The 22,855-nt window shown below is 43.8% G+C and overlaps 1 protein-coding gene across 1 annotated transcript in view; it reads right to left on the bottom strand.

Moving 5' to 3' along the window:
• LOC124016155 (transcription activator BRG1) overlaps nt 1-21,426 on the bottom strand; it is a 28,689-nt gene extending 7,263 nt beyond the window's left edge. Inside the window, 24 exon segments of the mRNA XM_046331691.1 lie at nt 177-263; nt 2,737-2,844; nt 3,212-3,325; nt 5,077-5,319; nt 5,515-5,625; nt 5,899-5,965; nt 6,555-6,718; nt 6,884-7,037; nt 8,015-8,154; nt 8,383-8,437; nt 8,551-8,681; nt 10,809-10,859; nt 11,598-11,768; nt 12,168-12,341; nt 12,874-13,047; nt 13,836-13,962; nt 14,829-15,087; nt 15,596-15,691; nt 16,193-16,400; nt 16,734-16,981; nt 16,984-17,043; nt 17,600-18,047; nt 20,411-20,698; nt 21,248-21,426. Of these exon segments, the coding sequence (XP_046187647.1) occupies nt 177-263; nt 2,737-2,844; nt 3,212-3,325; nt 5,077-5,319; nt 5,515-5,625; nt 5,899-5,965; nt 6,555-6,718; nt 6,884-7,037; nt 8,015-8,154; nt 8,383-8,437; nt 8,551-8,681; nt 10,809-10,859; nt 11,598-11,768; nt 12,168-12,341; nt 12,874-13,047; nt 13,836-13,962; nt 14,829-15,087; nt 15,596-15,691; nt 16,193-16,400; nt 16,734-16,981; nt 16,984-17,043; nt 17,600-18,047; nt 20,411-20,635 (3,615 nt within the window). The 5' untranslated portion in view covers nt 20,636-20,698; nt 21,248-21,426.
• Between the last annotated feature and the right edge of the window lie 1,429 nt (nt 21,427-22,855).

Raw genomic sequence — 22,855 nt, 5'->3', positions numbered from 1 at the left:
TGTGTGTGTGTGTGTGTGTGTGTGTGTGTGTGTGTGTGTGTGTGTGTGTGTGTGTGTGTGTGTGTAGACACACAGATATTACAGGTGATTTGTACAACAGACACACAGATATTACAGGAGGATGTACCTCTATCTGTTGGAACAGACAAAGATATTACAGATCTTTCCCACTGTACCTCTATCTGTTGGAACATGTAGGGATGGTTACAGATCTTCCTCAACTGCATGATGGTGTTCATCAGAGTCTTGGTACCTCCTTTACCCTACAATAGACACACAGATATTACAGGAGGATTTACCCTACAACAGACACACAGATATTACAGGAGGATTTACCCTACAACAGACACACAGATATTACAGGAGGATTTACCCTACAACAGACACACAGATATTACAGGAGGATTTACCCTACAATAGACACACAGATATTACAGGAGGATTTACCCTACAATAGACACACAGATATTACAGGAGGAGTTCAGGATTTACCCTACAATAGACACACAGATATTACAGGAGGATTTACCCTTTAGACACCAGATATTACAGGAGGATTTACCCTACAATAGACACACAGATATTACAGGAGGAGTTCAGGATTTACCCCACAATAGACACACAGATATTACAGGAGGATTTACCCTACAATAGACACACAGATATTACAGGAGGATTTACCCTACAATAGACACACAGATATTACAGGAGGATTTACCCTACAATAGACACACAGATATTACAGGAGGATTTACCCTACAATAGACACACAGATATTACAGGAGGATTTACCCCACAATAGACACACAGATATTACAGGAGGATTTACCCTACAATAAACACACAGATATTACAGGAGGATTTACCCTACATTAGACACACAGATATTACAGGAGGAGTTCAGGATTTACCCTACAATAGACACACAGATATTACAGGAGGATTTACCCTACATTAGACACACAGATATTACAGGAGGAGTTCAGGATTTACCCTACAATAGACACACAGATATTACAGGAGGATTTACCCTACATTAGACACACAGATATTACAGGAGGATTTACCCTACATTAGACACACAGATATTACAGGAGGAGTTCAGGATTTACCCTACAATAGACACACAGATATTACAGGAGGATTTACCCTACATTAGACACACAGATATTACAGGAGTAGTTCAGGATTTACCCTACAATAGACACACAGATATTACAGGAGGATTTACCCTACAATAGACACACAGATATTACAGGAGGATTTACCCTACAATAGACACACAGATATTACAGGAGGATTTACCCTACAATAGACACACAGATATTACAGGAGGATTTACCCTACAATAGACACACAGATATTACAGGAGGAGTTCAGGATTTACCCTACAATAGACACACAGATATTACAGGAGGATTTACCCTACAATAGACACACAGATATTACAGGAGGTTCAGGAGGATTTACCCTACAATAGACACACAGATATTACAGGAGGATTTACCCTACAATAGACACACAGATATTACAGGAGGATTTACCCTACAATAGACACACAGATATTACAGGAGGATTTATTTACCCAGATATTACAAGTTAGACACACAGATATTACAGGAGGATTTAATAGACACACAGATATTACCCACAATAGACACACAGATATTACAGGAGGATTTACCCTACAATAAACACACAGATATTACAGGAGGATTTACCCTACAATAGACACACAGATATTACAGGAGGAGGATTTTACAATAGACCAGATATTACATTAGACACACAGATATTACAGGAGGAGTTCAGGATTTACCCTACAATAGACACACAGATATTACAGGAGGATTTACTGTCCTACAATAGACACCAGATATTGGCCATAGACACACAGATATTACAGGAGGATTTACCCTACATTAGACACACAGATATTACAGGAGGAGTTCAGGATTTACCCTACAATAGACACACAGATATTACAGAAGGATTTAACCTACAATAAACACACAGATATTACAGGAGGATTTACCCTACATTAGACACACAGATATTACAGGAGGAGTTCAGGATTTACCCTACAATAGACACACAGATATTACAGGAGGATTTACCCTACATTAGACACACAGATATTACACAGATTTATTACAGGAGGTAGTTCAGGATTTACCCTACAATAGACACACAGATATTACAGGAGGATTTACCCTACAATAGACACACAGATATTACAGGAGGATTTACCCTACAATAGACACACAGATATTACAGGAGGATTTACCCTACAATAGACACACAGATATTACAGGAGGATTTACCCTACAATAGACACACAGATATTACAGGAGGATTTACCCTACAATAGACACACAGATATTACAGAAGGAGTTCAGGATTTTACCACTTGATGTTAGATGGTTCCTCACCATGAAAATAGTATATGGGCCTGGGGAAACTAATCTGTTTTCTTTAAACTGCAACTACTTTAGCTGACTTTAGCCACCACAAGCTTTGAATTGATGGAAGTGAGGCATGTGAGAATGTTTTTAAAACAAGACAAAACTAATACTGCCTTGTACATTTTATAATTATTTCACCTTTTCAATATAATCAAAAAGCTTCTTATACATATTCATATATACAGAATATACATATATACAGATGATCTAAAAAAAGCATATTTTACAAACTGTATGTTTTGGACAAAGAACTTGAGTTATTCCTTCTCACCTTCTTGTCCTTCTCAGAGCCGTCTGTCAGTAGGACTCCCTTGGCCTGCATATGTCTGTACAGAACCCTCTGGAGCGCTGACATATCACACTTTATTACATACTCCACCTGGAGAGACAGAGAGAGAGAGAGAGAGAGAGAGAGAGAGAGAGAGAGAGAGAGAGAGAGAGAGAGAGAGAGAGAGAGAGAGAGAGAGAGAGAGAGAGAGAGAGAGAGAGAGAGAGAGAGAGACGAGAGAGAGAGAGACAGAGAGAGACAGAGATAGACATAGCGAGAGACGCAGTGAGAGAGAGACGCAGTGAGAGAGACATCTATAAACCAGGCAATCAATTAAAACCACAGAATGGAGATATTATGCAAACACAGTCAGCTGAAAAATACCTGACAACATAAGTAAGAGGACACCCAACGGACAAGATACTGGAGAAAGCTGTGAACATGAGTTTGTATTTAAAAGAAATGTGAAGATGGAGACCTTTTCCGGTAGCTGAGCCTCTACTTCCTTCTTGAGCCTGCGTAACAGGAAGGGGCGGAGCACCTTGTGGAGGCGACGGATAATCAGGATGGTCTCCTCTTCATTTAGATCCACCTGGAGAGAAGAAGAGACCGAAGTTAAATATTATTTCATTTCATGAACAGAAATGTATACAAATGACTAAAGGCACACTACTGTTCAAAAGTTTGGGGTCACTTAGAAATGTCCTTGTTTTTGAAAGAAAAGCACATTTTTTTGTCCATTAAAATAACATCAAATTGATCAGAAATACAGAGTAGACATTGTTAATGTTGTAAATGACTATTGTAGCTGGAAACGACTGATTTTTAATGGAATATCTACATAGGTGTACAGAGGCCCATTATCAGCAACCATCACACTTGTGTTCCAATGGCACATTGTGTTAGCTAATCCAAGTTGATCATTTTAAATGGCTAATTGATCATTAGATAACCCTTTTACAATTGTGTTAGCACAGCTGAAAACTGTTGTTCTGATTAAAGAAGCAATAAAACTGTCCTTCTTTAGACTAGTTGAGTATCTGGAGCATCAGCATTTGTGAGTTCAATTACAGGTTCAAAATGGCCAGAAACAAAGAACTTTCTTCTGAAACTTGTCAGTCTATTCTTGTTCCAAGAAATAAAGGCTATTCCATGCGAGAAATCGCAAGAAACTGAAGATCTCATACAATGCTGTGTACTACTCCCTTCAGAACAGTACAAACTGTCCCTAACCAGAATAGAAAGAAGAGTGGGAGGCCCCGGTGCACAACTGAGCAAGAGGACAAGTACATTAGAGTGTCTAGTTTGAGAAACAGACTCCTCACAAGTCCTCAACTGGCAGCCTCATTAAATAGTACCTGCAAAACACCCGTCTCAACGTCAACAGTGAAGAGGCGACTCCGGGATTCTGGCCTTCTATGCAGAGTTGCAAAGAAAAAGCCTTATCTTAGACTGGCCAATAAAAAGAAAAGATTAAGATGGGCAAAAGAACACAGACACTGGACAGAGGAAATGCAAATAGTTTCCTGCTACAATAGTAATTTACAACATTAACAATGCCTACACTGTATTTCTGATTAATTTGATATTATTTTAATAGGTAAAAAACGTGCTTTTCTTTCAAAAACAAGGACATTTCTAAGTGACCCCAAACTTTTGAACAGTAGGGTACGTAGCACTGCATCGCAGTGCTTGAGGCGTCACTACAGACCCGGGTTTGATCCCAGGCTGTGTCACAACCAGCCGCGACCGCAAGTCCCATAGTGTGGTGCACAATTGGCCCAGTGTCGTCCAGTTTAGGGGAGGGTTTGGCTGGGGGGCTGTACTTGGCTCATTGCGCTCTAGCGACTCCTTGTTACCCCTGGTCTGTGGTTGTGAGGCCGGTTGGACGTACTTCCAAATGTTCTAAAACGCTGTTGGAGGTGTCTTATAGTAGAGAAATTAACATTAAATTCTCTGGTAACAGCTCTGGTGGACATTGCAGCTGTCAGCATGTCAATTGCACACTCCCTTAAAACTTGAGACATCTGTGGTATTGTGTTGTGTGACAAAACTGCACATTTTCAAGTCCCAGCACAACGTGCACCTGTGTAATGATCATGCTGTTTAATCAGCTTCTTGATATGCCACACCTGTCAGGTTGATGGATTATCTTGGCAAAGGAGAAATGCTCACTAACAGGGATGTAAACAAATTTGTGCACAAAATGTGAGAGAAATACACTTTCTGGGATCTTTTATTTCTGTTCATGAAACATGGGACCAACACTTTACATGTTGCGTTCATATTTTTGTTCAGTTTATATAGCATTTCTCAACTTCTTTCAGCTAAAAAAAACCTCACCTTCTCTCCAGTCATAGCGAATGGTGCATTGAACCACTGTTCAAAGGTACTGCAGCTCTTAAAGATGGTGGGCAGGAGAAAGTTGAGCAGGGCCCAGAGCTCAGGCAGCTTGTTCTGGAGCGGTGTCCCAGTTAGGAGAACTCTCCTGGGGGCCAGGTAGTGGGTGTTGAGGACCTGGGTCAGCTTACAGTGGTGGTTCTTCATCCGGTGGCCCTCGTCCACGATCATGTACTTCCACCGGATCTGTGGGGGGAGAGGGAGCGGTGGAGGAGGAGGAGGAGGAGGGGAGGGGAGGGAGGAGGGAGAGAGAGAGAGAGAGAGAAAGAGGGTTGGGGAGTACGAGAAGACAGAAAGAGGGTATATAGGTCATCAGTCAAATGGTCATGGTGAGAGTTGTTCAGAATCACGCTGGAGGTAGAGTGTGTATCAGTGTGTTACCTTGGCTAGGACCTGTTTATCCTTGATGATGTACTCATAGGTAGTGAGGAGAACGTTGAACTTGCCGCTGCGTAGCTGGGGGATGAAGGCCCTTCTGGCCTGAGGGGAACCCTACAGAGACAACATGAAGGACAGGAACTCGGATTTAACTTGACATTAATTAATTAATTAAATGAATAATTACTAGAATGGCGTAACATTACATTTGTATTCATGATAGGCCTAGTTGTTGTTGCTCTAGCTGCAAGTGATACACTTTTGATTTGAATGCATTATAGACAGGCTTCCACACGGCCGCCCATATGGCTGTATTTCAGGACCCCAAGTAATCAGTGTTTCCATGGTTACCATATAGTTGGCGGAAGGTTAGCTGCTCCAACTCACCTTGTAGGAGACTTTCACTACAGACGGAGCCCACTTGTCAAACTCATACACCCAGTTAGAGAGGGTTCTGTCAATGTGAGAAGAGAGGAAAACAGAGGGCCAAACTTACCTAAGCAAACAAATAGCACTGTACCCATAGCGATAGATACATATATATATATATATATATATTACTATTCTATTTCTATTTTAATGATGACTTTTTAATTATGCGACTGTACCAAACCTTACCCACCCCTCTCTCCGGATCATTGTTTCCCTCTCATTAGTACTGTACTCCATCATATCATGTATGACAGTCACGTTAAGTGTACTATGAATACAGTTACAATTAAAGGGACAGTACTCTTCAAAGGTCCCACACCATCAGTTGTGTATATCCAGCTATATACTTGTCCGTCAACCACAAATTAATGGATAAAATAAGCACAGGAAATCTGGAAATGATGTGGAGCTTATGGGTTCCATTCATTTTGGACTGTGGCATATAGCTGAATCTACAAAACGGCCTGTGACACGGACTTACAGTAGCTCAACATACGACCAATGTTGGGGTCTTGAAAACGTGATTGATTTTGGAGTGTAATGTCCCTTTAAAGTTTAATTGTAATTGAAGCCATGGTTCTCCGTGCGTGGCAGAGCGGTACAGTACTCACGAGAGCGGTACTATGATGAGGAAAGGTCCGTTGACTCGTTTGTTCTCCATCAGGTACGTGATGAGAGCGATGGTCTGGATGGTCTTTCCTAGTCCCATCTCATCAGCCAGGATACCATTCAGATTGTTGTTGTAGAGAGACACCAGCCACTCCAGACCTTTAATCTGAGGGAGAGACAAACAGTTTGAGTGGAAAGGACAGACAAGGAAAGAAAGAGGACAGAGGAGAGAGACAAGGAGAGTACAGGTTGGCCTGGGTCTCTTCTAATGACTTAAGAAAGGAAATGTCACTTCTCAGGCTTATTCAGCCTCTTGTCAGTGCTGCTTCACCTGGTACTGTTTCAGTTGTCCGTTGATGAGTATAGTGGACTGTTTCTCCACTCTCTCAGTGACAGCATGGGCCACAGCGTAGTAAGACTGGAGTCCCCGAGCGAACGCTGCCTCCGCACTGTTATACTCATCATCCACATCCTGTTTAGCGTGCCTAGGGACGGAACCAGGGAAGAAACAATATCAGTGGCTGAATGGCTTTAATGCAATCAGCACTTTGAGATAGTTTTTCAATTAAAAACATGTTATAAATTCAATGTATTATTATTTATTATTACATATTGGCATGAGCCCTATAAAGTAAGTGTGCTATTTAAAAATAAATATATCGCTATGAGAGACAAGCATCTTGAGCTGGAAAATTCACTCCGTCATTGATAAGGATTTGCAAGTCAGCCAAACAGCATTCAGGTCAATTTCTCACTGAATATTAAATTGAACTTTTGACCCCAAACCTGAATTTTAGGCATTTCTGTCTTTATGGCTTATTTAAATATATCCAATGTGTAGGCAGGAGTACACAACAGGTGAATCTCAATTGTGTCTCCTTTCTTCTTACCTCCTCAAAACACATTCCTCACTGAAAATCAATGTTTCTTTTGACTCCAACCCTGAATCATACACCAGACATTTCAAATCAAATCATCTAATCTAAATGTATTTGTCACATGCTTTGTAAACAGCAGGTGTGGACTAACAGTTAAATGCTTACTTATGGGCCCTTCCAAACAATTTAAGTCAAATCCCATCTAGATTTTAGAAACACTTAAAATAAGGGCTGTGTTTCGTGTAGGCTTACCCTGGCATGACATTTTGATAACCATGTAAATCTCTCTAGGACAAGGTGACTTTAATCAATATATTCGTCTCTATTTACTACGATTCGAAAATGCTACATTAGGATCTCATTAGCTTTCCATTTTGGGGGGGGTAAATATTGATAGAGAGATTTCCACGGTGATCAAAATGTCATGCCAGGGTAAGCCTACACGAAACACAGCCCTTATTTGAAGTCTTTCTAAAATCTAGACGTGGGGAAAAAAATGGTGACGATTGGAACCATTTCCCTGCTTGACCGCTAGGTTTTATGGGTATTATGACTCTATAGGGACCCAGGTGTAGTGTGCTCACTCTATGATGTGTCGTACGTCCACCTCTGATACTTCCTCACTGTCTGGGTCTGGGATCTTCTTCTTCTTCTCCTCTAACCCCACTAACACTGGGAGGACCACTACTGGAGGCACTGCCGGCTGGGGCTCCTCCTCTTCCTCCTGACAGGCCAATGACAGGCCAGGGGTGGGACAACAACAACCTGTCAATCACCACCTCAGACAGACTGGTCATAGCTTTGGTACAGAGAGAGTGTGGAATGAATCTAGTCTTTATGACTGTTCAACCAATTCAGTTGATTTGGTTCCTACTTGTAGCGTTTTCATCCTGTAATCTCTATAATAAGAGTTTAGTCATGGTTGGGTACTATCTTTTATGACCCAACCCACCTCCTCCTCTTCCGATCCACTGTCTTCACTGTCAGAGCGAGGGGCCACCTCGTACCTGGAACAGGAGAAAACATCAGTATTACAACCACAAATATACCTTTACCCCCTCTAAAATATACCCCTAAAAACCCAATAGGCTCATCTCATCCTCCTCCTCCAGCCTCGTACCCAGGGTTCATCTCCAGCCATGTGTCCAGCTGTCCAGCTTTAGGAGCGTCCGCCCCTGTCAGGATGTTACCACTTTCCACGTGGATCACCTTCACTGGTAGGTCACTCATCTGGGACGTCTCATCTAGAGGCTGGAGGAGGGGGGCGAGTCAGAAAAACACTGGATGCTGACGTTGAAGGGGAAATATACTATTCTTGGCGTCTACAAATACTGATCATTTTTTGCATTTTACTAGGATCCCCATTAGCTGCTGCTAACACATCAGCTACTCTCCATGGGGTCCATTATGTCTGGTGACAAGAGCCATCTCTGGATACTGATGCAGATACCTGCTGAACCATGACTATTTTTTAAACTATTTTTTAATTTCACCTTCATTTAACCAGTTAGGCCAGTTGAGAACAAGTTCTCATTTACAACTGCGACCTGGCCAAGATAAAGCAAAGCAGTGCGACAAAAAACAACAACACATAGTTACACATGGGTAAACAAAAGTACAGTCAATAACACAAAAGAAAGTCTATATACAGTGTGTGCAAATGGAGTAAGGAGGTAAGGCAATAAATCGTCCATAGTAGCGAAGTAATTACAATTTAGCAAATTAACACTGGAGTGACAGATGTGCAGATGATGATGTGCAAGTAGAAATACTGGTGTGCAAAAGAAACAAAAAAGTAAATAAAACCAATATGGGGATGAGGTAGGTAGTTGGGTGGGCTATTTACAGATGGGCTAGGTACAGCTGCAGCGATCGGTAAGCTGCTCAGATAGCTGATGCTTAAAGTTAGTGAGGGAGATATGTCTCCAACTTCAGCGATTTTTGCAATTTGTTCCAGTCATTGGCAGCAGAGAACTGGAAGGAAAGGCGGCCTAAGGAGGTGTTGGCTTTGATGGGTGTTGCTATGGTGACCAGTGAGCTGAGATAAGGCGGAGCTTTACCTCGCAAAGACTTATAGATAACCTGGAGCCAGTGGGTTTGGCGACGAGGAGGATCAAGGAATCACCCGCAGGAAGAGCAACATCATTGAGATATACAGAGAAAAGAGTCGGCCTGTGAATTGACCCTGTAGTACCCTCATAGAGACTGCCAGAGGTCCGGACAACAGGCCGTCTGATTTGACACACTGAACTCTATCTGAGAAGTAGTTGGTGAACCAGACGAGGAAGTAATTTGTGAAACTAAGGCTGTTGAGTCTGTAGATAAGAATACGGTGATTGACAGAGTCTAAAGCCTTGGCCGATCGTTGAAGACGGCTGCACAGTACTGTCTTTTATCTATGGCGGTTATGATATCGTTTAGTACCTTGAGCGTGGCTGAGGTGCACCCGTGACCAAGCTCGGAAACCGGATTGCACAGTGGAGAAGGTACGGTAGAATTCGAAATGGTCAGTGACCTGTTTGTTAACTTGGCTTTCGAAGACTTGAAAGGCATTGCAAGATGTATATAGTTCTGTAACAATTTGGGTCTGGAGTGTCACCCCCTTCAAAGAGGGGGATGACCGTGGCAGCTTTCCAATCTTTAGGAATCTCGGACGATACGAAAGAAGTTAAACAGACTAGTAATAAGGTTTGCAACAATGGTTGGTGGAAAATTTTAGAAAGAGAGGGTTCAGATTGTCTAGCCCAGATGATTTGTACAGGTCCAGGTTTTGCAGCTATTTCAGAACATCAGCTAAGGAGAAGCTGGGGAGGCTTGGGCAAGTAGATGCGGGGGACGCGGAGCTGTTGGCCGGGGTTCTGGTAGCCAGGAGGAAAGCATGGCCAGCCGTAGAGAAATGCTTATTGAAGTTCTCGATTATCATGGATTTATCGGTGGTGACATTGTTTCCTAGCCTCAGTGCAGGGGCAGCTGGGAGGAGGTGCTCTTGTTCTCCATGGACTTTACAGTGTCCCAAAACTTTTTGGAGTTAGAGCTAGAGGATGAAAATGTCTGCTTGAAAAAGCTAGCCTTTGCTTTCCTAACTGACTGTGTGTATTTGTTCCTGACTTCCCTGAAAAGTTGCATATCGTGGGGACTATTCGATGCTAGTGCAGTACGCCACTGCATGTTTTTGTGCTGGCAAATACTATATCTAGTAGTACTGTATAACAACAGGTAACATACTGGTAACCATAGTGAGGTATCTATACCAGTGTACTGTAGATTGGTTATGAAAAAGTATGAACATATATGCACTCATTACAGTAAGTTGCTCTGGATACGAGCGTCTGCTAAATGACTCAAATGTCCAGTACGTTAGTTTAATATCCCACTCACTTCTCCATCAGGTCCCAGTACAGGAGTCTGACCCTCAGCGTTCTCCAGCTTCTGTAGGAAAGACATCCACACATCAGTGTGTTTATCACAACCACATCTACACACCGACTCTATCAACTCCCTACAGAGACTAGTGCTGACGACAGCTCACAACCACATCTACACACTGACTCTATCAACTCCCTACAGAGACTAGTGCTGACGACAACTCACAACCACATCTACACACCGACTCTATCAACTCCCTACAGAGACTAGTGCTGACGACAGCTCACAACCACATCTACACACCGACTCTATCAACTCCCTACAGAGACTAGTACTGACGACAGCTCACAACCACATCTACACACCGACTCTATCAACTCCCTACAGAGACTAGTGCTGACGACAGCTCACAACCACATCTACACAGACTCTATCAAGCTCCCCACAGAGACTATCAAGTGCTGACAGCTCACAACCACATCTACACACTGACTCTATCAACTCCCTACAGAGACTAGTGCTGACGACAGCTCACAACCACATCTACACACTGACTCTATCAACTCCCTACAGAGACTAGTGCTGACGACAGCTCACAACCACATCTACACACACAAATTCCTCAGGAGATCCCAGTTGGGTTGAAACCTCGTCTGTCATGTGTCTGTCTCAACTAATAACTATAGGAACATATCAGTCATGGGCATAATGCCCCCCCCCCCTTCTGTCCAGCACCTGAACCTATTGGATGTGTGTATGTGTCCTTTGTCGCACCTCTCTCTCTCTCTCTCTCTCTCATACCTTCTTCTTCTTCCTCTTCTTCTTCTTCTCTTTGAGGGCCTGTACCAGCTTGTGAGCCCGGACCAACTCAGTGAGGTTGGCCACGTACTCATCCGTCTGCTGCAGCAGGTAGGCCAGACGCTTGTCCTTCTTCTGGTCAATCAGTTTACGGTAGCCCTCCTCATCCTCAGCCTAGAGAGAGAGAGGGTGGAGAGAGAGAGAGAGAGGGTGGAGAGGGAGAGAGGGTGGAGAGGGAGGGAGAGGGGAGAGAGAGAGAGGGAGAGAGAGAGAGAGAGAGAGAGAGAGAGAGAGAGAGAGAGAGAGAGAGAGAGAGAGAGAGAGAGAGAGAGAGGGAAGGGGGGGGGGTATTCAGACAAAACTCATTGATGTGAGATGGATGAGTGTGTGTGTGGGAATCAGAGTAGAGAGAGTAGTGTAAAGTAATGTGCATTGTAAGAGCGTGTTTCCACATGAGTGTGTGTCTCAGTACGGGAAAGAGTATGAGTATTTGCACGTGTGTGTCTTTATACACACACACAAGTGTGTGAATAAGAATATGTACTGTCTGTCTATATATGTAATGGTTCTCACCATCAGCCTCCTCATCCTCTCCTTCTCGATGCGCTCGTTCTCCTTCTTCTGCTCGCGCTCTGTGTTGGCGTGGTATGTGGCCACGGCCTTGGTGGCTTTCTGGATCTTAGCTGTGATGGAGCGGTGGTACTCCTTAAAGTCTTTGGCGTGGGCCAGGATAATGCTCAGATACTCCTGGAGACAGACGAGATGAGAGTCAGTATTCAGTTCTGTCCCATAGCAAGCATTTCTAGCTGGCGTGGTGGTACTGCTGCTACTACTACTACTGCTGCTTCTAATCCTGAGCAAGGCAGTTAAACCCACTAGTCCCCGGGCGCCGAAGACGTGGATGTCAATCAAGGCAGCCCTCCCGCACCTCTCTGATTCAGAGGGGTTGGGTTAAATGTGGAAGACACATTTCAGTTGAAGGCATTCGTTTGTTCCACATGACTAGATATCCCCCTTCCCTACTGCTACTACTACGGATTAACATAATGTATCTAATAACTTTTGTTTTTATGATGAACAGCGAAAGACTGAAATATATTAGAGTGAGATATACTTCTCCCAAATATCCTCATTACGGATAAAAGGAGAACTTCACAAAGGATGTTATCTGACATTGTGCCTTGAAAAGCACAACACTTCTCGCAAATAATCTCCATTGTAAATAGTTCTTAGTCTAGATGCAGGTGTAAAACCCGGCCCCAGGTTTGTGTTAGTTTACCTGGTGTTTCTGTCGGCGTTTACGCTCCTGTTCGATCTTCTGCTGTTTCTCCAGTTTCTCTGTGATGCGAGCCTCTCGTAGGGACTGGCGCTTGCTCCTCTTGTAGGCCTTCGCATCCAGAGCTGTCTCCAGAGCGGTGTCCCTACGCATACACACCACTACCTCCTGACGCAGCTGTGGTGTTGGAAGAGACCGGAGGAAGGAGAAATGTGGATATAAATGCATGTGTGGGAATTACTGTAGGGGAGAGGGTCTCAACAGGCTCCAGTGTTTTCAGGACTGTTACAACAGCACAACACAGAGTCATGACTGTTTATAGAACTTCTGTTATGTCATTGTAATGACAGTGTCATGTAGCCTTTATGAAGGGTCATTGTAATGACAGTGTCATGTAGCCTTTATGAAGGGTCATTGTAATGACAGTGTCATGTAGCCTTTATGAAGGGTCATTGTAATGACAGTGTCATGTAGCCTTTATGAAGGGTCATTGTAATGACAGTGTCATGTAGCCTTTATGAAGGGTCATTGTAATGACAGTGTCATGTAGACATTATGAAGGGTCATTGTAATGACAGTGTCATGTAGACGTTATGAAGGGTCATTGTAATGACAGTGTCATGTAGACGTTATGAAGGGTCATTGGAGTAATGACAGTGTCATGTAGCCTTTATGTCCTCATTGTAATGACAGTGTCATGTAGCCTTTATGAAGGGTCATTGTAATGACAGTGTCATGTAGCCTTTATGAAGGGTCATTGTAATGACAGTGTCATGTAGTTACTGTTATGAAGGGTCATTGTAATGACAGTGTCATGTAGACGTTATGAAGGGTCATTGTAATGACAGTGTCATGTAGACGTTATGAAGGGTCATTGTAATGACAGTGTCATGTAGACGCTACGAAGGAGTGCTGCAGTACAACACAGTCCTGTGTGTGATCCGCGGGGCGGGCCAGTAGTCTACCTGTCTCTGGAAGTTGAGCAGCTGGAGGGCCTTGAGTTCGATGGTGGCCTTGGTCCTCAGGTCTCCAGCCAGAGAGCCAGGGAGGTTCTCCAACTCAGCTATACGATGGGTGATACGAGCCTGCAGTCTGGAGATACTGCTCTTTGGGGTCTAGGACATGAGACATGAGATAGGTTCCTGCTCTTTGAGGTCTAGGCCAGACTGCTCTTTGGGGAGAGTTCCTGCTCTTTGGGGAGAGAGAAAAGTAGAGGTTCCTGCTCTTTGGGGGGATAGTATGAGAGAGAGACAGTACTAGTGCTGTAGAGAACTCAGTCTGCTCTTATAAATGTATATATAGTATGACTAGATGTGTAACTATGTATCTATCTATTCAATTAATGTATGATGAATGATGTATAATGCTGTTTGCTCTTTGGGGTCTAGGCCAGGTTACTGCTCTTTGGGGTCTAGGCCAGGTTACTGCTCTTCGAGGTCTAGGCCAGGTTACTGCTCTTCGGGGTCTAGGCCAGGTTACTGCTCTTTGAGGTCTAGGCCAGGTTACTGCTCTTTGGGGTCTAGGCCAGGTTACTGCTCTTTGGGGTCTAGGCCAGGTTACTGCTCTTTGAGGTCTAGGCCAGGTTCCTGCTCTTTGGGGTCTAGGCCAGGTTACTGCTCTTTGGGGTCTAGGCCAGGTTACTGCTCTTTGGGGTCTAGGCCAGGTTACTGCTCTTTGGGGTCTAGGCCAGGTTACTGCTCTTTGTGGTCTAGGCCAGGTTACTGCTCTTTGTGGTCTAGGCCAGGTTACTGCTCTTTGTGATGTAAAAAGGGCTTTATAAATACATTTTGATTAACGGTGTACTGTACCTGTAATCCCTTTCCTGCAGTATCTCCACCGGGTTAGGGGTCGGGGTTAAGGGTCAGGGTTAGTGTATTACCTGTAATCCCCCTCCTGCAGTTTCTCCACAGGGTCAGGGTTTAAGAGTCAGGGCTTAAGGGTCAGGGTTCATAGGTTACCTGTACTCCCTCTCCTGCAGTATTTCCACCGGGTCGAGTCCGTGGGGTTTCTGGATGGGGGTAATGCGGTTCTGCTTGGCATGGTGGGGCACCATGGGTGAGGGCTGGACCGGCTGCCCAGGGGACTGGGTCTGGGGGGGCATGACCGGGGAGGCCGCAGGGGGTATGGAGGGTGGAGCGGGGGAGGGACGGCCCGTCGGCTGGGGAGGGATCAACTTCTGGGGGGCGTTAGAGGGGGCGGCGGCGTTTACCATCGGACCTGGGGGAAGGAAAGAAAGGGCAAAGGTAACTAACCATCAATCAATTTATTGATGTGATTGTAACTGACCAAAACCTAACATGGATTAAAATGATATACAGGACTAAATCATGAAATGCCATCATGAATAATGTTTTAACAATTAACTCTGTGTTGACTAACTTCTATGTGACTAACTACTATGTGAGTACAGATGTAGGATCTTAGTTTGCTACAGCAGGAAAATAATCCTGCAGCAACAGGACATTTTTGTGTGGGTTGATAGATTGTTCATTAGGGCAAATCAAGTCAACAATTTCAAAGTGGAAATTACAAACTTTAGAAGACTTTTAAAAACTCAAATACACTACATGTTCACATTTCCAGCTTTGAAGGAAAATTCTCAGCAACAAAACAGTGATCAAATTAAGATCCCACATCTGTTCCTACTATGTGACTAACTATAATAAACTTGAACTCATTGCCCCTCAGAAGAAAGTGACAATAACGCTGGTGTTATTATGTTCACCTTCAGACCAGGACTTGGGGGGTCCGTTGGGGTTCTGTCCCTGCATGCCGGTTGGACCAGAGGGGCCTGGAGGGGGCATGTTGGGTCCCATCATCCCTACAACATTATATCAGTGGTATATTCAGAGAAAATCTCATGTTTCATACTTTTCAGACCTATTGGAAAACAGATATCCAGCTACTGTACCAGATCAAAACAATACAAGCTTGCTACTTCTCACAGCATTTTGATGCTGATTAGTTGACTGATCAAATCAAATGTTATTGGTCACATACACGTGTTTAGCAGATGTTATTGCGGGTGCAGTGAAATGCTTGAGATAAAATATATTTTATTAGTCCACAACAGATGGAAATGTGTCTTCTGCTTTGTATCCAAACCCACCCGATACACACACATTAGGTCGGAGAGGCTGGAGCAGACTGAGGCTGGAGCAGACTGAGGCTGGAGCAGACTGAGGCTGGAGCAGACTGAGGCTGGAGCAGACTGAGGCTGGAGCAGCCTGATCAATGCTTTGACTGCTCAATCTTCCCGTTTCAACTAGCTACTGTAATTACATAGATCAATATCCAATGCTCTTCATTCTGCCTCCCTCACCGTGAGCTCTGCTGTAGCCCTGGCCCATGGGTCCTCCTGGTCCTGGTCCCACACCTCCAGGACCTCCAGGAGCTAGGCTGGGCATGGGCTGCCCCAGTCCCCCCTGCCCTGGCCCCGGACCCTGCATCCCTGGGCTGCACCCCATGGGCCTCTTCCCCTGGACAGCCATCTGGAGATGGTCCGGTAGTGGCTGCCCCCTGGCCAGCATCTTACAGGGAGACAAGTTTATTAAAGTAGCAATCCAGTACGTTAATGTTAGTTATTGTAACATGTGAATGATGCTCATTGACTTGCTTGTCTACCCTTTAGTCATGAAATTGTAATTAAATTAAAAAGCATATAAAGTGTCACTACAATATTTATACAACAGGTGACAAGGCATATTAGCTACATATTAAAAACAACATTGTGGACCACTCAGAGTTTGGAGACATTATAAATAACCATAGGCAGTCATTACACATTATATATCAGTTATAATGTATCATCTTAAACACGTATCGGTCTTTCAAACCTTAAATCATCAATATTCTGTACATGCCTTATAGGCCATAATCTGGGCCCGCAGCTGGTGAAGCTGGTTCTGGTTGAAAGGAGTAGGGCCTCCTCCGGGGCCACCAGGGGTGGTGGGGCCAGGGCTGGGGCCATGAGGGCCAGGGCCGGAGCCACTTTGCTGGGGCCCACCGGGCCGGTTCTGCTGCTGGTTCTGGCCCCCCAGGGTTTGGGAGTCTGGGTTGGAGGAGGTGTCTGAGGGATTTGGGCCAGCGCTAGAGGGTTGGAGAGGGCCAGAGGGGGGCCGTTGGAAGGGACGGGGCTGGAGTGGTCAGAGCCGCCGAGTGGGGAGTGGTAGCCTGGTGGAGAGAGAGGGAGACGGAAAGAGAGAGAGAGAGAGAGAGAGAGAGAGAGAGAGAGAGAGAGAGAGAGAGAGAGAGAGAGAGAGAGAGAGAGAGAGAGAGAGAGAGAGAGAGAGAGAGAGAGAGAGAGAGAGAGAGAGAGAGAGAGGGGATATTTAGTGAGGTGAAACATGACGTATAAAAATGAAAAGATTTGACACAATATGCAATTCTACCATAACAGAAAATCATATAGGTTCAATACAATAAAGTTACAGTGGGGCAAAAAAAGTATTTAGTCAGCCACCAATTGTGCAAGTTCTCCCACTTAAAAAGATGAGAGAGGCCTGTAATTTTCATCATAGGTACACTTCAACTATGACAGACAAAATGAGAAGAAAAAAATCCAGAAAATCACATTGTAGGATTTTGAATGAATTTATTTGCAAATGATGGTGGAAAATACTTATTTTCCACCATAATTCTAGTAGTACTTTTTTGCCCCACTGTATTTCTGAACATTGTTCAACTGTGTACCCTCCTGAACAGACCCCTGGTGAGAGTGTGTACCTACCTTGAGAGTGTTGGTCCATGGGGCTGGGAGGAGGGCCCATGCCACTGTGCCCTCCCTGTCTCATGGGCATGCCCTTCATCTGGGCAAAGCGGGACTCCTCACTCATGCCCTTCTCATGCATACCAGTTCTCTCCATACCAGTCCTTTCCATACCAGTTCTCTCCATACCAGCCCTCTCCATGGCAGTCCTCTCCATACTAGTCCTCTCCATACTAGTCCTCTCCATACTAGTCCTCTCCATACTAGTCCTCTCCATACTAGTCCTCTCCATACTAGTCCTCTCCATGGCATTTCTCTCCATGGCAGTCCTCTCCATGGCATTTCTCTCCATGGCAGACCTCTCCATGGCAGTCCTCTCCATGGCAGTCCTCTCCATGGCAGTCCTCTCCATGGCAGTCCTCTCCATGGCAGTCCTCTCCATAGTAGTTCTCTCCATACCTTCCAGTGGCTACAGGGAGGGAGACATGGATACAAACAAATTTAGATATATCTACATGGCAACAGGTTTTGATTGTTGCAAGGAATTGTTTCAAAAAAAGTGTATGCACTGCATTTATAGAGAGGAGTTCCAGTTCAAGGCAAACGTTTGGACACACCTACTCATTCAAGGGTTTTTCTTCATGTTTACTATGTTCTCCATTGTAGAATAATAGTGGAGACATCAAAACTATGAAATAACACACATGGAATCATGTAGAAACCAAAGTGTTAAACAAAGAGATTCTTCAAAGTAGCCACCCTTTGCCTTGATGACAGCTTTGCACACTCTTGGTATTCTCTCAACCAGTTCCATGAGGTAGTCACCTGGAATGCATTTCAATTAACAGGTGTGCCTTGTTAAAACTTATTTTGTGGAATTTATTTCCTTCTAAATGCATTTGAGCCAATCAGTTGTGTTGTGACAAGGTAGGGGCGGTATACAGAATAAAGCCCTATTTGGTAAAATACCAAGGCCATATTATGGCAAGAACAGCTCAAATAAGCAAACAGAAACGACAGTCCATCATTACTTTAAGACATGAAGGTCAGTATATACAGAAAATTAAGAACTTTGAAAGTTTCTTCAAGTGCCGTCGCAAGAGGATATTAGCGTTACCAGCTTCAGAAATTGCAGCCCAAATAAATGCTTAACAGAGTTCAAATAACAGACATCTCAACATCAACTGTTCAGAGGAGACTGTGTGAATCAGGCCTTCATGGTCGAATTGCTGCAAAGAAACCACTACTAAAGGACACAGATAAGAAGAAAAGACTTGGTTGGGCCAAGAAACAAGAGCAATGGACATTAGACTGGTGGAAATCTGTCCATTGGTCTGATGAGCCCAAATTTGATATTTTTGGTCCCAACCGCAGTGTCTTTGTGAGACGCAGAGTAGGTGAATGGATGATCTCCGCATATTGTGGTTCCCACCGTGAGGCATGGAGAAGGTGGTGTGATGGTGTGATGGTGTGATGGTGCTTTGCTGGTGACACTGTCAGTGATTTATTTAGAATTCAAGGCACACTTAACTAGCATGGCTACCACAGCATTCTGCAGCGATACGCCATCCCATCTAGTTTGCGCTTGGGGATTGGGATTATCATTTGTTTTTCAACAGGACAATGACCCAAACACACCTCCAGGCTGTGTAAGGCCTATTTGACCAAGAACGAGAGTGCTGCATCAGATGACCTGGCCTCCACAATCACCAAACCTCAACCCAATTGAGATGGTTTGGAATGAGTTTGACTGCAGAGTGAAGGAAAAGCATTCTACAAGTGATCAGCATATGTGGGAACTCCTTCAAGACTGTTGGAAAATCATTCCAGGTGAAGCTGGTTGAGACAATGCCAAGATGGTTTAAAAATGTCATCAAGGCAAAGGGTGGCTACTTTGAAGAATCTCAAATATAAAATCTAATTTGATTTGTTTAAATACTTTTTTGGTTACTACATGATTCCATATCTTTGCAGAAATTCAACCATGAAGGTCTGATTCACTCAGTCTCCTCTGAACAGTTGATGTTGAGATATGTTTGTTACTTGAACTAACTGAAGCATTTATTTGGGATGAAATTTCTGAGGCTGGCAACTCCAATGAATTTATCCTCTGCAGCAGAGGTAACTCTGGGTCTTCCTTTCCTGTGGTGTTCCTCATGAGAGCCAGTTTCATCATAGCACTTGATGGTTTTTGCGACTGCAGTTGAAGAAACTGTCAAAGTATCTTAAAGTAATGATGTACTGTTGTTTCTCTTTGCTGATATGAGCTGTTGTCATAATATGGACTTGGTCTTTTACCAATTAGGACTATCTTCTGTATACCACCCCTTCCTTGTCACAGCACAACTAATTGGCTCAAACACATTGAGGATAGAAATGCCACAAATTAACTTTTAAAAAGGCACACCTGTTAATTGAAATGCATTCCAGGTGACTACCTCATGAAGCTGGTTGAGAGAATGCCAAGAGTGTGCAAAGCTGCCATCAAGGCAAAGGGTGGCGACTTTGAACAATCTTAAATATATTTTGATTAGTTTAACACTTTTTTGGTTGCTAAATGATTCCATATGTGTTATTTTATAGTTTTGATGTCTTCACTATTACTCTACAATGTAGAAAATAGTAAAAATGAAGAAAAACCCTTAAATGTGTAGGTCTGTCCAAACTTTTGACCGACACTGTAGATGGCAGACAAAGTAGCATGGAATGGAATAGAACACAACAGAAGAAAAAAAACGTAATTGTCCACTCAATGTGGAAATGTGCCTTTGGTTCTGAAGGGTACCGCTGGTTAGGTACAGTAGCACTCAATAATCCACAATGTGTCCTTACTTTGTGCAGAGTGTGCATGTTCTCCTGGGAGTATCCAGAGGGCCCAGGCTGAGGCAGGGGGTGACCTGAGGATGGAGGCCCTGGGCTGGGCCCCATCATGCTGTGAGAGGACCCCCCTGGAGAAGGACCAGGGCTGGGGCCAAGCATTGCCCCAGGAGAGGGCCCCGGGCCTGGGGAAGGACCCTGTCGAGGGGTACCCCCAATGGGAGGGTCTGGAGTGGACATCCTGAATGAATGGGATGGTTGGAGGGGGAAGACCCTCCTGCTATTGGATGATAGTAGGGACCACTGGAGAGCGAGACAGAGGATAAACGTGCATTAAGACTGATCATTAATTAGTATTGAAATCTCATTGGGCCTAATCCTTTAAAATGTGTGTAGTTTGTCATGTCTATAAATAAATTACTATGTAATAAGCGTTTTAATAGGACCCACCCATGATAGGTAAATGGTATGGCCATAATAAAATTAATGTTTGGAATGATGACATGCCGGAGGTTTATTGAATAAATATATAAAGCCACAAACCTATCGATGATCTGTCTATCGCTACTAAGTCGCGATTGCTTCATAGAAAATATGATTTCACTAGTTATCCATCCTTTCTGTCTGGCAGTTTGATGCACTCACACCCTGCGCTGCATCAAAGCACTCGTTGCGCACAGCCTCTCGTTGCATAGCAATTACACCGCTGTTTATACACGTCCGTCTATCGACTCGACTTGAAAAGGATGAAACATGAACATTATATTATCCCTTGCCTATAGAGCATTAAATGGGAGTCTCGATGAAGGGGGAATGGCGGACTGTCTGTGATTGTGCCACAGTCGGACTTACCCGGGATAAATTCAAGGCTCGCCGGTGTCCCGTTGTCCTGAATTTGGTTCTATTAGACACGTCGCGACTGTCGTAATTAATGTTCTCACCCTTGCTCTTTCGTAAACAGTGGAGCTGCGCTTGAAGCGGTTATTTGATTCAACGACGTGGCTCGAGCGCCCCCTCCCTCACGGTTGCAGTGAGGACCGACTGTAGAGTCACGGCGACCGAGAATTGCGCATGCGTCCCTGTGCAATAACAGAGCCAAGGTAGCCTATTGTATTGTTACAAACTGACCGTAGGCTAGGATACACACTGTACATTGTATATTAGTTATTTGTCTTGTCTAGATTTCCAAGTCATATGTTATTTCATGATTGATATTTCTATAAAAAAAACAAATGCAAAGATGAATCCTTCGCACAGACTGAGCAGTGACTCTTATTTCCAGACTGAATTTAGATCAACATCAGTTCCAAGGATACTATTTGATTTGAAGCCATTACAGCAAAGAGTCTATTCTGTGTTACAGATGTTCTATCTAAACCAAATACCAGCATCCATGTAGGGGCATACAGTGCCTTCAAAACACAGATTCAACCACAAACACAATGTATTGTGTAAAGGGTTATGTCATGTAATATTTTAAATAGTATATAACTGCCTTAACGTTGCTGGACCCCAGGAAGAGTAGCTGCTGACAGGATCCATTATAAATACAAAGACCAGGGAGGTTTTCCAATGCAAAGAAGGGCACCTATTGGTAGATGGGTTAAACAATAATAAAAAAGCAGACATTGAACATCCCTTTGAGCATGGTGAGGTTATAAATTACACTTTGGATGGTGTATCAATACACTACAAATATACAGGCGTCCTTCCTAACTCAGTTGCCAGAAAGGAAGGAAACCGCTCAGGAAACCTCTCATGACGCCAATGGTGACTTTAAAACAGTTTAATGGCTGCGATAGGAGAACACTGAGGATGGATCAACAACATTGTAGTTACTCCACAAATGTAACCTCAATGACAGAGTGGAAAGAAGGAAGCTTGTACAGAATAAAAACATTGTCTAAAACATGCATCCTGTTTGCAATAAGGCACTAAAATAAAACTGAAAAAAATGTGGCAAAGAAATGTACTTTATGTCCCGAATACAAAGCATTATGTTTGGGGCAAATCCAACACAACACATCACTGAGAACCACTTACTCATTTCAAGCATGGTGGTGGCTGCATCATGTTATGGGTATGCTTGTTAATCAGCCAGGACGAGGAAGCTTTTTGGATAAAAACAAACAGAATAGAGCTAAGCACAGTCCAAATCCAAGAGGAAAACCTGGTTCAGTCTGCTTTCCAACAGACACTGGGACACAGTCACATTTCAACAGGACAATAACCCAAAGCACAAGGCCAAATATACACTGGACATACGCTGGCTTGAGCAGGGGGACCTTGCGTGTGCTGCAGGATTTTAATCCATGACGGCATAGTGTGTTACTAATGGTTTTCTTTGAGACTGTGGTCCCAGCTCTCTTCAGGTCATTGACCAGGTCCTGCCGTGTAGTTCTGGGCTGATCCCTCACCTTCCTCATGATCATTGATGCACCACGAGGTGAGATCTTGCAT

This window comes from Oncorhynchus gorbuscha, linkage group LG26, assembly GCF_021184085.1.
Source record: "Oncorhynchus gorbuscha isolate QuinsamMale2020 ecotype Even-year linkage group LG26, OgorEven_v1.0, whole genome shotgun sequence".
In the NCBI taxonomy this organism is placed as follows: Eukaryota; Metazoa; Chordata; class Actinopteri; order Salmoniformes; family Salmonidae; genus Oncorhynchus; species Oncorhynchus gorbuscha.
This window is presented reverse-complemented; position numbering and strand designations above follow the sequence as displayed.